This window comes from Oryza glaberrima, chromosome 3 (genome assembly GCF_000147395.1).
Source record: "Oryza glaberrima chromosome 3, OglaRS2, whole genome shotgun sequence".
Lineage (NCBI taxonomy): Eukaryota > Viridiplantae > Streptophyta > Magnoliopsida > Poales > Poaceae > Oryza > Oryza glaberrima.
The window spans coordinates 23661569-23673927 of record NC_068328.1 but is presented as its reverse complement, the minus strand read 5'-3'; the positions used below and the strand labels follow the sequence as shown (position 1 = coordinate 23673927).

At 41.9% G+C, this 12359-nt stretch overlaps 2 protein-coding genes across 2 annotated transcripts; one reads left to right on the top strand and one right to left on the bottom strand.

The window, feature by feature from the left end:
* Nucleotides 1-916: 916 nt before the first annotated feature.
* LOC127766346 (pentatricopeptide repeat-containing protein At5g48910-like) lies at nucleotides 917-1456 on the top strand. Its single transcript, XM_052291413.1, has one exon. It carries the CDS (start codon nucleotides 917-919, stop codon nucleotides 1454-1456), a length of 540 nt encoding a protein of 179 aa, XP_052147373.1.
* A 3143-nt stretch (nucleotides 1457-4599) lies between these two features.
* Nucleotides 4600-11309, bottom strand: LOC127766685 (calcineurin B-like protein 3). Its single transcript, XM_052291801.1, has 8 exons — nucleotides 10829-11309; nucleotides 10601-10683; nucleotides 10416-10475; nucleotides 10049-10157; nucleotides 8966-9018; nucleotides 7581-7661; nucleotides 6507-6619; nucleotides 4600-5060 (listed from the first exon to the last, which is right to left on the bottom strand). Exons 1-8 carry the CDS (start codon nucleotides 10947-10949, stop codon nucleotides 5003-5005), a joined length of 678 nt encoding a protein of 225 aa, XP_052147761.1. The 5' UTR covers nucleotides 10950-11309; the 3' UTR covers nucleotides 4600-5002.
* Nucleotides 11310-12359: the final 1050 nt, after the last annotated feature.

Sequence of the window (12359 nt, the reverse complement as noted above, 5' to 3'; positions counted from 1 at the left end):
GTACTCCTATATTGATATGGAGTGGCACCTATAGATCTCTGCATTTGTATTAATTAAGGAACCGTGTCTGTTGTTTTAATAAGTTTTCTCCATGCATGCATGGGTAGAACATAAGAACAGTAGTACACACATAAACATGCATGCAATAGTGATGAGAATGCATGTATGTCTGGTTGATGTGTGTTTGACATCAAATATTTGTTTTATTGCTTGTATGGTATTCATGAAAATATTATCAATTCATCATTAAATTTAATCCAGTATAAACAATGTAAACCATATTAACATTAACCTTGGTAGCAGAGGCGCATAATAGAAATGCAACAGTTGTAAACCATAAAAAAAAAATATGTCTAACTCATTTACGCATAAAAAAAGGCAAAATTTGCTACAGGACACTCAAAAAACATGTAATTAGCTGAGAGACACCGCAAAAACGAGACACGACTGATGGACACTACAAAAATTATGTAATTAGCTATAGGACACCGAAGACAATATTTTATAATATCCAGGTCAAAAGAGGTGAGAAATTTTTTAAAATGGCAAGATTGCCCCAGGCTCCATCTTCCTCCACTTGAAATCACACACATAAAAAAAAAAGAATAGCAGGGAGCAGCCGCCCGCGAGGTTGTCCATGGCAAGGGAGCGAGCGGCGACTGCGCGCCAGGAGAGGCCGACGGCGCAGAGGCGGACGCAGTCGGGGAGGGAGCACGAGGGAGGCGGCGTGGAGCGCGAGCAGGAGGCGGCTGCGCGCGAGGCTGGCGGCGGCGGCAGCGACAGCGGCGCGGAGCACGAGCAGGAGGTGGCCGTGCGCAAGGAGGCTGTTGAACGCTGGCCGATATGAGGCTTGCTGTGGCCGCCGGTCGCTGGGTCTCGCCGGTACACCTACACATCCATGATCCTAGGTCTCTCAATGCACGGCCGCGGTGAGGACGCCCTGTCTCTATTCGCCGGCATGCAACGAGCCGGCGTGACGCCGAACGAGGTGACCCTCCTCGGCATCCTCACGGCGTGCTATCACGCCGGACTCGTCGAGGAGGGGCTCCAGCAACTCGACGCCATGCCGGAACCTCGCATCAAGCACCACGGCTGCGTCGTCGACATGCTCGACCGCGCCGGGAGACTAGACGAGGCAGAGGAGCTCGTCGCGGCAATGCCAGCACACCCCGACGCGCTCATCTGGGGCTCGCTACTCATCGCATGCCGCGCGCACGGTGACGTCGAGCGCGCCGAGCGGGTGATGCGGCGGCGCACCACCGACGCCGACGCAGACGCCGACGACTACGTGTTGATGTCGAACACGTACGCGTCGAATGGCCGGCACGGCGAGACGGTGAAGGTGAGGAGGCAGATGAGGAGGAACGAGATCGACAAGGTCCCCTGCTGTAGCCTCATCGAGATCGATGGCGTCATGCACGAATTCAAAGCAATCCCAGCAAATTCCATCCGATAAAAACACAACAAGATTCATCAAAGAACAGGTTATCCGATTGATCGATTGATCACTGTAGATAACAAGATTCATAGAACCAAGGATGCAAGATTTCCACTCTACTTCTAGCTGTACATGAGATTTCAGAAGGCATTATTTGGCTTTATTGGTTATTGCTGCAAGAAGTTGATGCTCATTTGGGCTTGTGATTGGCAGCGGCCATGTCGACGGCCGGCCTCTCGACGTCCTCCATGTCCTCCTCGCGGACGAACACAGCCTAGTCAAGCACCGACGGCGAGCCGCTGGCCGCCGCCGCCGCCGCTCCGCAGTGGTCATGGTTTTCGATGCCGGAGACGGTGGCCTTGTCGGCGGGGACGAAGACGCCAGTCTCTTGGTCGGGCACCCACGCGTCCTCTGGGCCGCCCTCCACCGTCTCGTCCTCCGGGAGCGCCTCCACGTTCTTGCGGTTCAGCGTCGCCGGAGCGCAGTCCGGGAGCGCCTCCATGTTCTTGCAGTTCAGCGCCGCCTCCACCTGTGCTCCGGCGACGCCACCGCCGCCGTGGACGCCCTTCTGCTCCTCCTCCGGCTGAGCCTAGGCGTTAATCGAACACGTACGCGTCGAATGGTTTTCGGTGCTGATGTCGAACACGTACGCGTCGAATAGCCGTCGCCAGCCACGCGCGCAGCTGCTTCCTGCTAGCGCTCCACGCCGCCGCCCCCGCGCTCCCTCCCCGACCGCGTCCGCCTCCGCGCCGTCGGCCGCTCTTGGCGCGCAGTTGCCGCTACCCGCTCCACAGGACAAACTCGCCAGCGGCTGCTCCCTGCTAATTTTTTTAGGTGTGATTTCAGGTGGAGGAAGATGGAGCCAGTGGCAATCTTGCATTTCAAAAAATTTCTCACCTCTTTTGACCTAGATATTATAAAATATTGTCTTCGGTGTCCTATAGGTAATTACACAATTTTTTGTAGTGTCTATTAGCCGTGTCTCGTTTTTGCGGTGTCTCTCAGCCAATTACACGTTTTTTGAGTGTCTTATAGCAAATTTTGCCTAAAAATAAAATCATTAGAAAATAATATAAGAGAACAACATGCGATGCTACAACAATAGTTGCGATGGTTGCAGAAGCAGAACCATTGCCATTGCGATGGTTGCGCCATATATGCATGGGAATAGTAAGAAATAAGAATAAGAAACAAGTGAAGAAGGGGATTCGATTTCGACTGTGAAACATATGCAATAACGCAAAAAAATCAGATTGGAGGAAACCACAGGATTGCAGTGCAACACAATCGAGCAAATCAAGAAGCAATACACGAGATCTGACCTTGATTTCCTTAGGACAGTACATGGCGTGCAAGTGGGTGCTTGAGGTAGGGCTAGAGAGAGACGACGGTGTGTCGAGTCGATTTAGGGAGGCCACCGCTGTTATGACCAGAGATCCACTAGCTACAGCTTCATCCACCGCCGTCTGGATCCACGTGTAGGTGAAAGGGGGCAGCCGCGCACCGGCATGGGCGGTGCGATGGCGAGGGAGGATGCTGACATACTGTGTGACCAATGAGAGCTGTGTGCGTATGATTAGTACCATTTTACTAGTTTAGTAAGGGTGGAACCAATTTATGAGGTCTATTCGCTCCAACCATATAACCCTTTTATACGAAGCGATGATGAAAGTGTAAGTGGGGTGGTATGTGTAAGTGGCCCATCAGATAGGCTGGTTACACGGTTCTAGAGGGGGGCTGTTACACAGTGGCGATGGCAAGCTCAGGACGGTTATGCCACTTCCAATTCGCGTGCGGGTGAAAGGAGAGAACCTGCAGCGAAGAGGAAGAAGGAGGAAGGGCTGTTATACAGTGGCGACGGCAAGCTCAGGTCAGTCATGCCACTCCCGATTCGCATGCGGGTGGAAGGAGAGAACCGACAACGAAGAGGAAAAGGAGGAAGGGGCTAAGCAGCCTGACGAGACGAGGGAGGGCGTGGTGGAGGCGATGAGCTTGGGTCGACCACGCCACCCCCAATCCGTGCAGTAGAAAGGAAGAGCCAACCACGTGGAGAAAGAGCAAGAAGGGGATAATTTGGTGGTAGCAGCACAGCTCGATGGTGAGGGAGTGTGCAGCACAAATAAGCACAATCTAGAAGTTTGAACAATGTTTACAAATAACTGAGGTAACAACTATAATTAAACGCAACACCATGAAATGCACAATATTATCAATGTATTATACGTGGAATAATATGTCTAAGGGGGTGTTTAGATCCAGAGGTGAAAATTTTTGCCATGTCACATCGGATATATGGAAACATATTTTAAGTATTAAACGTAGTCTAATAACAAAACAAATTACATAACCTGCTTGTAAACAGCGAGACAAATTTATTAAGCCTAATTAATCCGTCATTAGCAAATGTTTTCTGTAGCACCGCATTATCAAATCATGGCGCAATTAGACTTAAAAGATTCGTCTCGCAATTTACACACAAACTGTATAATTAGTTTTTTTTTTCATCCATATTTAATACTCTATGTATGTGTCAAACGTTCGATGTGACAGGATGAAAAATTTTAGGGTAGAATTTAAACAGGGCCTAAATTGCTGTTTATTCGCAAATGCCCCCACTGGGTAGACATATGTCGGAATTAATGAGTTACTGTACGTATCTATGAGCTTGAGACGTCATGATTTTGTCAACGTGTCAGTCAGCAAGAGGAGGTCGGCATGGTCGTAAAGACGAGCACCCGGGAAAAACTGTTGATTCTTTTGACACTGAAACTATGCAAGTCAAAGGTCTGAAAAGTGAGGACTGAAATGTGAAGACCCATAAAACATGTTCATGGGTCCAAATGACGGCATCGCCAATTAATATACACATGTAATGAACAATATAAAGAACGCAACTGCTGCAAAAAGTAAAATATAAGATATCGAAAACTGATTGTAAAATATTATTATGATTATTTAGAGGGTAAACCAATTAAATAGGTAAAGATTGTGATTGATCAAGACAAAAACGAAGAAATTAAATGAACGATAGAAAGGTAGAGAAATAATTAGCTATATTTTACAATAAATTTTAAATGCTAAAGGTATGGGGCTGAGTACCAAAAAAAAAATACAATATCGAAATCTGATTGTAAAATATTATCATTCAGACGGTAAAACACTTAAAAATCAACTAGGGAATTCCTGAGCCATTCAATTAATCTGCAATATACAATAGAAAACTTCCTGACTTAAATACAGTTCACTAGAAGGAAGCTTTATACACGGTCGGAGGTTTCTTCAAACAATTAGATCGACTACTAACCAATAAACCAACAGAAAGAAAAAAAAAACAGAAAATAGGGAAAAGAAACTTGAGACAGATATCACAACACCGGCTAAAAGCAAGAAAAAGAACTATTATTAACAATACGGAAATGTTTGATTTCTCCACTGCAATATGTGATCATCTCTGGAACTTTATGGCTTCAGATGAAGTGCTGAACCAAAAACTACTCATTGCAAAGCCTCAAAAGCAACGAGACTGTCTTCTGGCATTCCATTGGAGGGGGAAATTCTCAGATTTCAAGTATCGTCGACTTGAGAATGGAAGACAAAGCTTGGAAATGTAGTTGTGATGTCCCTGCCAAAGTTGATATGGTTAGGTACTTAGGTCTGTGAAATGGAGTAACCAAAGAGCAATCGAAGTAAAATAGGAAGAAAAAAAGGATCCAGACTAAATCATCACAAAAATACACCTATTTGACATAGCTATCAGAATACTTATTTCAGTCTGTGTTTCAAAGAATTAATTGCAAAACATTTAAGTAAACTAAATATTTGTTGATTCATGGTAAACGCCAACAAACATAACATGTGAAATCCACCTAGATGTGTGGATGGTATGCTGAGACCTACCCCTCAGTGAGAAACATGTGTTATTTTGGAAAGAGTACAGTTTTTGATAGGTTTAACAAAATATGTGTTTTCTGAAATGTGGTAAAAAGCAATTACTAGTATTAATTTAAAACATATCATAAAACTGAGAAGTTCTCAAGTTATATTTAGCAACACAAACAACCAAAATTAACAATCACTTTGTGGAATTATCTAAATTTATATTTTCTGCACAAAAATGAAAACGAAAATTCAAAAAAGTTTGTAACCGAAGTTGACAATATAGCAATTGAAGTTAAACTACAATCAGAGAAACGAAGAAGGGAAATCCCTACCAAAGCACAAGTCAAAAAAAATAGGTAAGTTTCTAGGTAGAACAATTTCTCTATTTTATGTACAACTGAAGATTTTAACATCATATATTAAGCCCTGGCTACTTGTTGTGAAACAACCCTGTCCACATCTTTTAATAACAAGTTAAGAGTCTAAAAATGCATGCATAGCACATACGCAGGAGTAAACTTTGGAGAAATACATTATACATACACATGTAATATTATCAGAAAACTACACCATGACCATAATTACACATATGTTGTCTGATAGGTGGTTCCGCATTTAGATTCTATCATATTTAATAAAATCACCAAATACGTAGTTTCACAAAATGTCCTACCAAATTACGTGTAATTTTGTGAAATAAAAACATTAGTTTGTCCAGAATATGTACAGTTTTGTGGTATTTAATACTGTACGTGTAAAATTATATTTTGCGTCCCTCCACAGGAAGACAAATTCTGAAATACCGACAACAGATCCTTTAATATATCCTTTTGAATCAGGGGCTGACCACAAACTGGCTTCGTTGAATCTGAACCACTAATAAGAACTTAAATACCAATGCTCTGGGATAGCATACTATTTTCACTGTATTCAAATATCATCTAGATAATCCATGCTGTTTCATATTCTGTTTACAACTAAGATACTGTACTAGTAATTTAGGAATAATATTCGCAAATAGTCTCTAGTATCCTTCGCTCAAGAGCAACCTGTGAGCCATACAGATTTTAATCTTCTTGCCATAACTCAAAATGCAATAGTGTCCTATGATACAGCTCCAGATGGGAGAAATGTAAATGATCATCAGTTGCAAATAGAGAAATACACAGACAAGTTTAACATATCTTACTTGAGATATTGGAGTGTCATGTTTTTCAGTAAAGAAGGATGTCTGAGAACTAGATTGCGCCATTCTTCTTTATCAATTTTCCCATCATGTTTTGTGTCGGCCTCCTCAAATGTCTTGTAAAATGTGCAATATAAACATAATAATATAAACAGCCAGAATAATATAAACAATCACAGCAACTAGTCAGTTTGTAAAATGTACAAAGGTAGCAATTAGCAACAAAGCCTGTATAGCGTGGCCAGTGGGCTGGCCTGATCCACGCTGGATTTGGCAAAACAATGAAAATATCACTTTGTATGATTGATCAAATAAATGCCCAGTTACCAGAAACCAGAAGGTTAACAGAAAATATTACATTTATGGATAGTTTAACCATTGTGCCTCACAAAAGAAAAATGTGACAAAATATAAATGCAAAACTTGAAAGGAGTCGTACTAAGACTAAGACTAAAAAAGTAACTGTAAATCATCTCATTAGTTAGGAACGAAAATAAAAGAATTGATAATTCTTATTTTGGTATGGCTAGATTTTCTTCTTCAAAAAAACACGATGAGTCTAATAATGATGTAAATTAACAAGATATACATACTACAGCCGCTGCAATCATATGTGCATATAACTATATTTCCATTTAGGAGTACTAATGTAGCATCACAAATACTGTTGTAGGTCCAAATATAAATTGTGTTATCAGGCAGACAATTTTTGTGTTTGTGGCAACTTAGTAAGATTGCTCAACACTGCTATAAATATATCATATTTCTGCAAAAGATGTCAATACAAAGCTTTGGCAGTAAGACTTAACTATGATTTGCAAAACACAACATAAATGACACTAGGAGTGCCACTAGCTAAAGCAATATCCATTTGCAAGCACACATTGTAGAGACAAACATGTTCAGAGTATAAGTTCATAAGTTGAAACAAGTGTGGTACTTGCATCAGCATATCGAGAGCAAAATCTTGTATTTAGAACAGATAAAAAGGGAAAATGATGCTCATCATGATTGATTGAATGATCATGAAAAAACTATCCCCAGATTGATACGTTGAAGTAAACAACTCATGTTTACCTTATCAATGATGCTCTCTATGACTTCATCCGAAAGATTCATTCCCGACTCAGCAAGTGTTGCAACAACCATTTGCTTAACCTAATAGGCAAAAAAGGAAACAATTAAGCAATAACATAAAAAAGATAGAAGATCAGTTGCATTATCTGCAGAAGGCAAATGGTATTCTGAGTTATGACACAAATATTTTACACATATATCAATTACACTGAACACAAACTTTGAACTATGCTATTCGCTGCTCAAGAAAGTGGTGCTAGGGTAACCACAAGGAGGCATATGGCCACAAGTAGCCTTGAATTGGGTTAGTTCCATAGCATTTTTCATAATACATGATCATTAGTGAATAGAGAAGACAATGAAAGCACCCATAAAAAATGTAAAAAAAAAATGCAAAGGGAGAAGAGGGGAGGTCTTGCAGAAGAAAATGAGCTGGCATCTGGTTGGTTTTCCAGCATACTAGCCAATAGCGGGACTTTTAAATGGTACGATCATAATTAAAAGAGTGAATTGAACTTTGGACTAATTTTTATTACCTAAATTGCATATTGGACTATGCAATTGAAGATGTTTTCAATTAAGATTGGGTTTTCTTACCAACCTTTGCACCTTGGACTAGTTAGCCCGCATGGCAGTGACCGATACCCCAGTCCTCTCCGATCCTAATTCACCGCCAGTCTTATTCTCCGTCAACTCACCCACGATGGTGAGCCTCCCATGCCAGCAAGTCAGCGACGCAGCCAAAGGCAGAGGAGCTCGAGGATCTTGGGCTCACCAACAAAGAATGGATTTGAGCTCGAGTGTCAGATTAACACCCATAGAGGCCGTGTGGCCGGTGCTCAAGCTTGAGCGCACAGCATCTTGGTTGAGGCTGGTGAGAGCTCTACCAACACCAATGGGATCCCTCTCTTTCCATGGAAGATGGCAGCCCCAATAGCCAGTGAGTAGAGGCACTGCGTACAGGAAATTTGAGGCCCCTTGCCAGGAAGCGAGCAGCACACAGTGACCTTTCACTTCCTCATTTTTTTTTCCATCAGAGAAGAACTAGCGAGAGCACAGGGATGGCTTGTGGATGGAGCTTGAGCTTTGATCTGTATGCCCAGGTCATAGCAGTGTTGATTAGATCTGCCATGGGCCATGGCACACATGGCTCTATGAGACGAAAGAGAGGAAGAAGAGAGGAAGGAGAGTTGAAGAAGAACAGGGCCTAAGGTGAAATATTTTGTAAGAGTACTAGACCAAAGTAGTTTAGCCCTGGTCCAAGTTGCAACATGGGTAAAAAACGATGGTCCAATATGAAATTTACTCTAATTGTAAAGTTACCTTCACAGATACTACATGCTGACTTTTATGAGAGAAACATAACATGCTGATTAGAGAAGTACCTCTTGTCTTTCAATGAACCCTTGTTGCTTGAGGTCATATAGCTGGAAAGAAACTGCAAGGATTATTGAGTTAATGCAAGAATTTCTTTTCACACACAACATTGAAGATAAAAGCAAGAGACACAGAAAAAAAAAAGGGCATAACATATGCTAATAAAACATGCAACCGGTTTATTTCAATGCATAGTGATGCATTATCAACCAAGCAGAGAGATTAACACCCCTAATTAACATTTCTTCCAATAAAGACCACTCTCGGATCAGCACAAAATAACCCAAAAAGGGTAATAAAATACAGGTGTTAAGTCTGATCTCAGGGATATTGTGAACTGTTTGTTTTGTTGCATTTTAGTCTTATATCCATTGAGATGGCACAAAAATGAATTGCATAATACATGTCAGAGGATCAAGTAAATAAGAGGGCTAACTTAAATATAGTTTGCCGGCTCCACATGGTATGAAGGCGTGTATATTATACATGACAAGCGGTAATGGTTAAAAATTACATGATTTAAACAGAAATCAGATAGACAAAATGGTAGGATATCTCACATGCTATAGTTTACATTGCACAATATATAACTATGAGCTTCTTTTCGGTTAATGCTAAGATGCTACAGTACATGTTTGCATAATGTGAATTAACTGTAGCACCATGTAGTACTTTCCCATTTGTCTAATTGTGAAATTTTGTCAGCCACTGTCAGTAGACAAACAATTAATACATCCAGCACAAAGGAGACTAGACCAAAAAGAAAAAAAGAAAAAAGCATGAGTGTTCTTATTTGTAGTTAAACTGTGCCTTTCTAGCCTTTAATTTGTTCCTTAGTATGAACAGTTACTATTTATGCAATTAGAGCAAGCTGAATCTATGCATTGCGGTTTTAAGGAAACTTGCAAAGTACATAATAGGTAGTAGCATTTGTGACATATGAGCATGTTGCATTATGTTAAGTGATCATTATCTATTTTCAACCATAGATGTGTCCTTTTCTATTTTTAGGTTATAGACTTCCCTATCAGTAAGGCGCTATATTTTGTAGTTAAGCTACCCACCCAGATGCCCTAAATATTTACACTTACAGTCAATTTTCTCGTCGAGAGGTGCATTTGGATGAAATACTGAGAGCGCACGGGCAAATTCTTCGAATCCTAAAATACCATTGTGTTTTGTATCGAACAAATCAAATACCTGCAAGACAGGGAGAGAAATGCACTCGTTGTTAGCAGAAAGCAAATTATGTGGCAACATCATTCTCTGTTTGACTGATGTTAGCAGAAAGCAAATTATGCAGCAACATCATTCTCTATTGATTGTTTGGACAATGTATAGCATCATCAAGATGCTACAGAGCATAACCAAACTAATTTCATAATTGATTTCACTTCAAATGTAGACAGTTACAGGATATTTTCCATGGTAGGCAAGTTATATTATTGTTGGTCTTACACGGTCAGCAAATAAACTCTCCTTCTTGTTGGTCTTGAACAGCGCCAACTGAAACTCCTCCTGCACCATACCAACCCAAAATGATCACAATCCCCAGAGGGCCATATAACATAAGAATCATGAAATCATCATAACAAACGACATCCTTTTTCAGTTGAACAGATGGGCATTATTAGCCCACTGACCTTGTTGATCAGTCCGTCATCGATCACCGCGCTGCTGATCTTCTTGAACAGCTCATACAACGCCTCAACCTCGCTCACACTAACTGCACGCACAAACGAGCAGACCACCACCCCCAATGCCACATGCGCCGCGCAACAAAAAGGGAACACAATTAATTTCAGTTCAAGTGAAACAATCGACACTCAAGTACACTGCACGAGCAAGCGAGAGAGAGAGAGAGGACGTACAGACGGTCTCCCTGGCGAGGATTTCGGGATCCTCGAGCCCCTTGGGCTGCTTGAGGTCGAGGTCGCAGCACTTGAGTAGCACGCCGCAGAGCTGCTTCACCCCCTCCAGACACTGCAACATGGTACGCCTACTCTCTTACTCTCCTACCCGCCACCACCAACCATGCATCGGCAGCAGCAGCAGCAGCAGCCGCCGCCCGTCCCCGGGATGGCTAGGGCGCGGCGGCGCGGATCAGCGGCGCGCCGCGGGGCGATTCGACCCGGTAGGGGTTTCGGCCGAGGAAGCGCGAAGTAGGAGGATGGGCCCGCGGGGGATCGGCTCCGGCGGCGGCGCCGGCTTCGTCGTCGGCGGCGGCGGCGGCGGCGAGTGGTACGGTGGAGTGGATTGGATTGGGGCGAGTAGGAGGAAGAAAAAACGGACTCTTCGAGTTATTTTTTTTCCCTTTCTTTGCGTGATTTTCTTCCCCTTTTTGTGTGTGTTTTCCGTTGTTCTGTTGTGAGTTGTGAACTTCTTCATTATTTTTATTATTAATAACAATGTTTTGTTTAATCAATTTTGTTGGGTTGATGATTAGCTCGTCGCATCGCAACGTGGGGAGAGGCCCACGAACAGCCCACCCCGGAGGATGCATGTGGCTATCGCCAAGCCGAGCTTTTCGTGATCTTCTCTGTTTGGGAGTGAGGGTTGGGAACCTCACTCTTTTGCACGAAAAACGGAGCAACGATTAGCGCGTAATTAATTTAGTATTTACTTTTTTAAAAAAAATAGATTAATATGAATTTTTTGAGCAACTTTCGTATAGAAATTTTTTGCAAAAAACACACCGTGTAGTAGTTTGAAAAGCGTGCCGCGGAAAACGAGGGAGGGAAGTTGGGAACCATGGGTATAGAACGCAGACACGACACAACTACCCGGATGTTCTTCCATCCAACCCTATTTAAATCCCACCTCAAAATTTTTCATCCTGTCACATAGAACGTTTAAACACATGTATGAAATATTAAATATAGGCTTAAAGCAAAGCTAATTGTACATATTACGGCTAATTTGCGAGACGAATCTTTTTAAGGTGATGTTTGGATCCACAGACTTAAAAATTACTCTCTGTATTTAGACACTAATTTAGAGTATTAAATATAGACTACCTACAAAAACTAATTACATAAATGAAAGCTAATTTGCGAGACAAATTTTTTAAACATAATTAATCCATAATTAGAGAATGTTTACTGTAGCATCACATAGGCTAATCATGGATTAATTAGGCTCAATAGATTTGTCTCACGAATTAGTCCAAGATTATGAATGGGTTTTATTAATAGTCTACGTTTAATATTTATAATTAGTGTCCAAATATCCGATGTGATAGGGACTTAAAACAGAGTCTAAGCCTAATTGCTTCATGATTTGACAATGTGGTGCTACAGTAAACATTTGCTAATGACAGATTAATTAGGCTTAATAAATTCGTCTCGCAGTTTATAGGCGGATTCTGTAATTTGTTTTATTATTAAACTAAACTATGTTTAA

Bases quoted from the DNA above. Each gene is read 5' to 3' on its own strand.
- LOC127766685 (XM_052291801.1), bottom strand. From the start codon at position 10,949: ATGTTGCAGTGTCTGGAGGGGGTGAAGCAGCTCTGCGGCGTGCTACTC. The intron at 10,684-10,828 runs GTACGTCCTCTC...TTGTGCGTGCAG, and splicing joins CCTCGCCAGGGAGACCGTCT to TTAGTGTGAGCGAGGTTGAG. The intron at 9,019-10,048 runs GTAAGTGTAAAT...TAATCCTTGCAG, and splicing joins TCTCGACGAGAAAATTGACT to TTTCTTTCCAGCTATATGAC.
- LOC127766346 (XM_052291413.1), top strand. From the start codon at position 917: ATGCACGGCCGCGGTGAGGACGCCCTGTCTCTATTCGCCGGCATGCAA.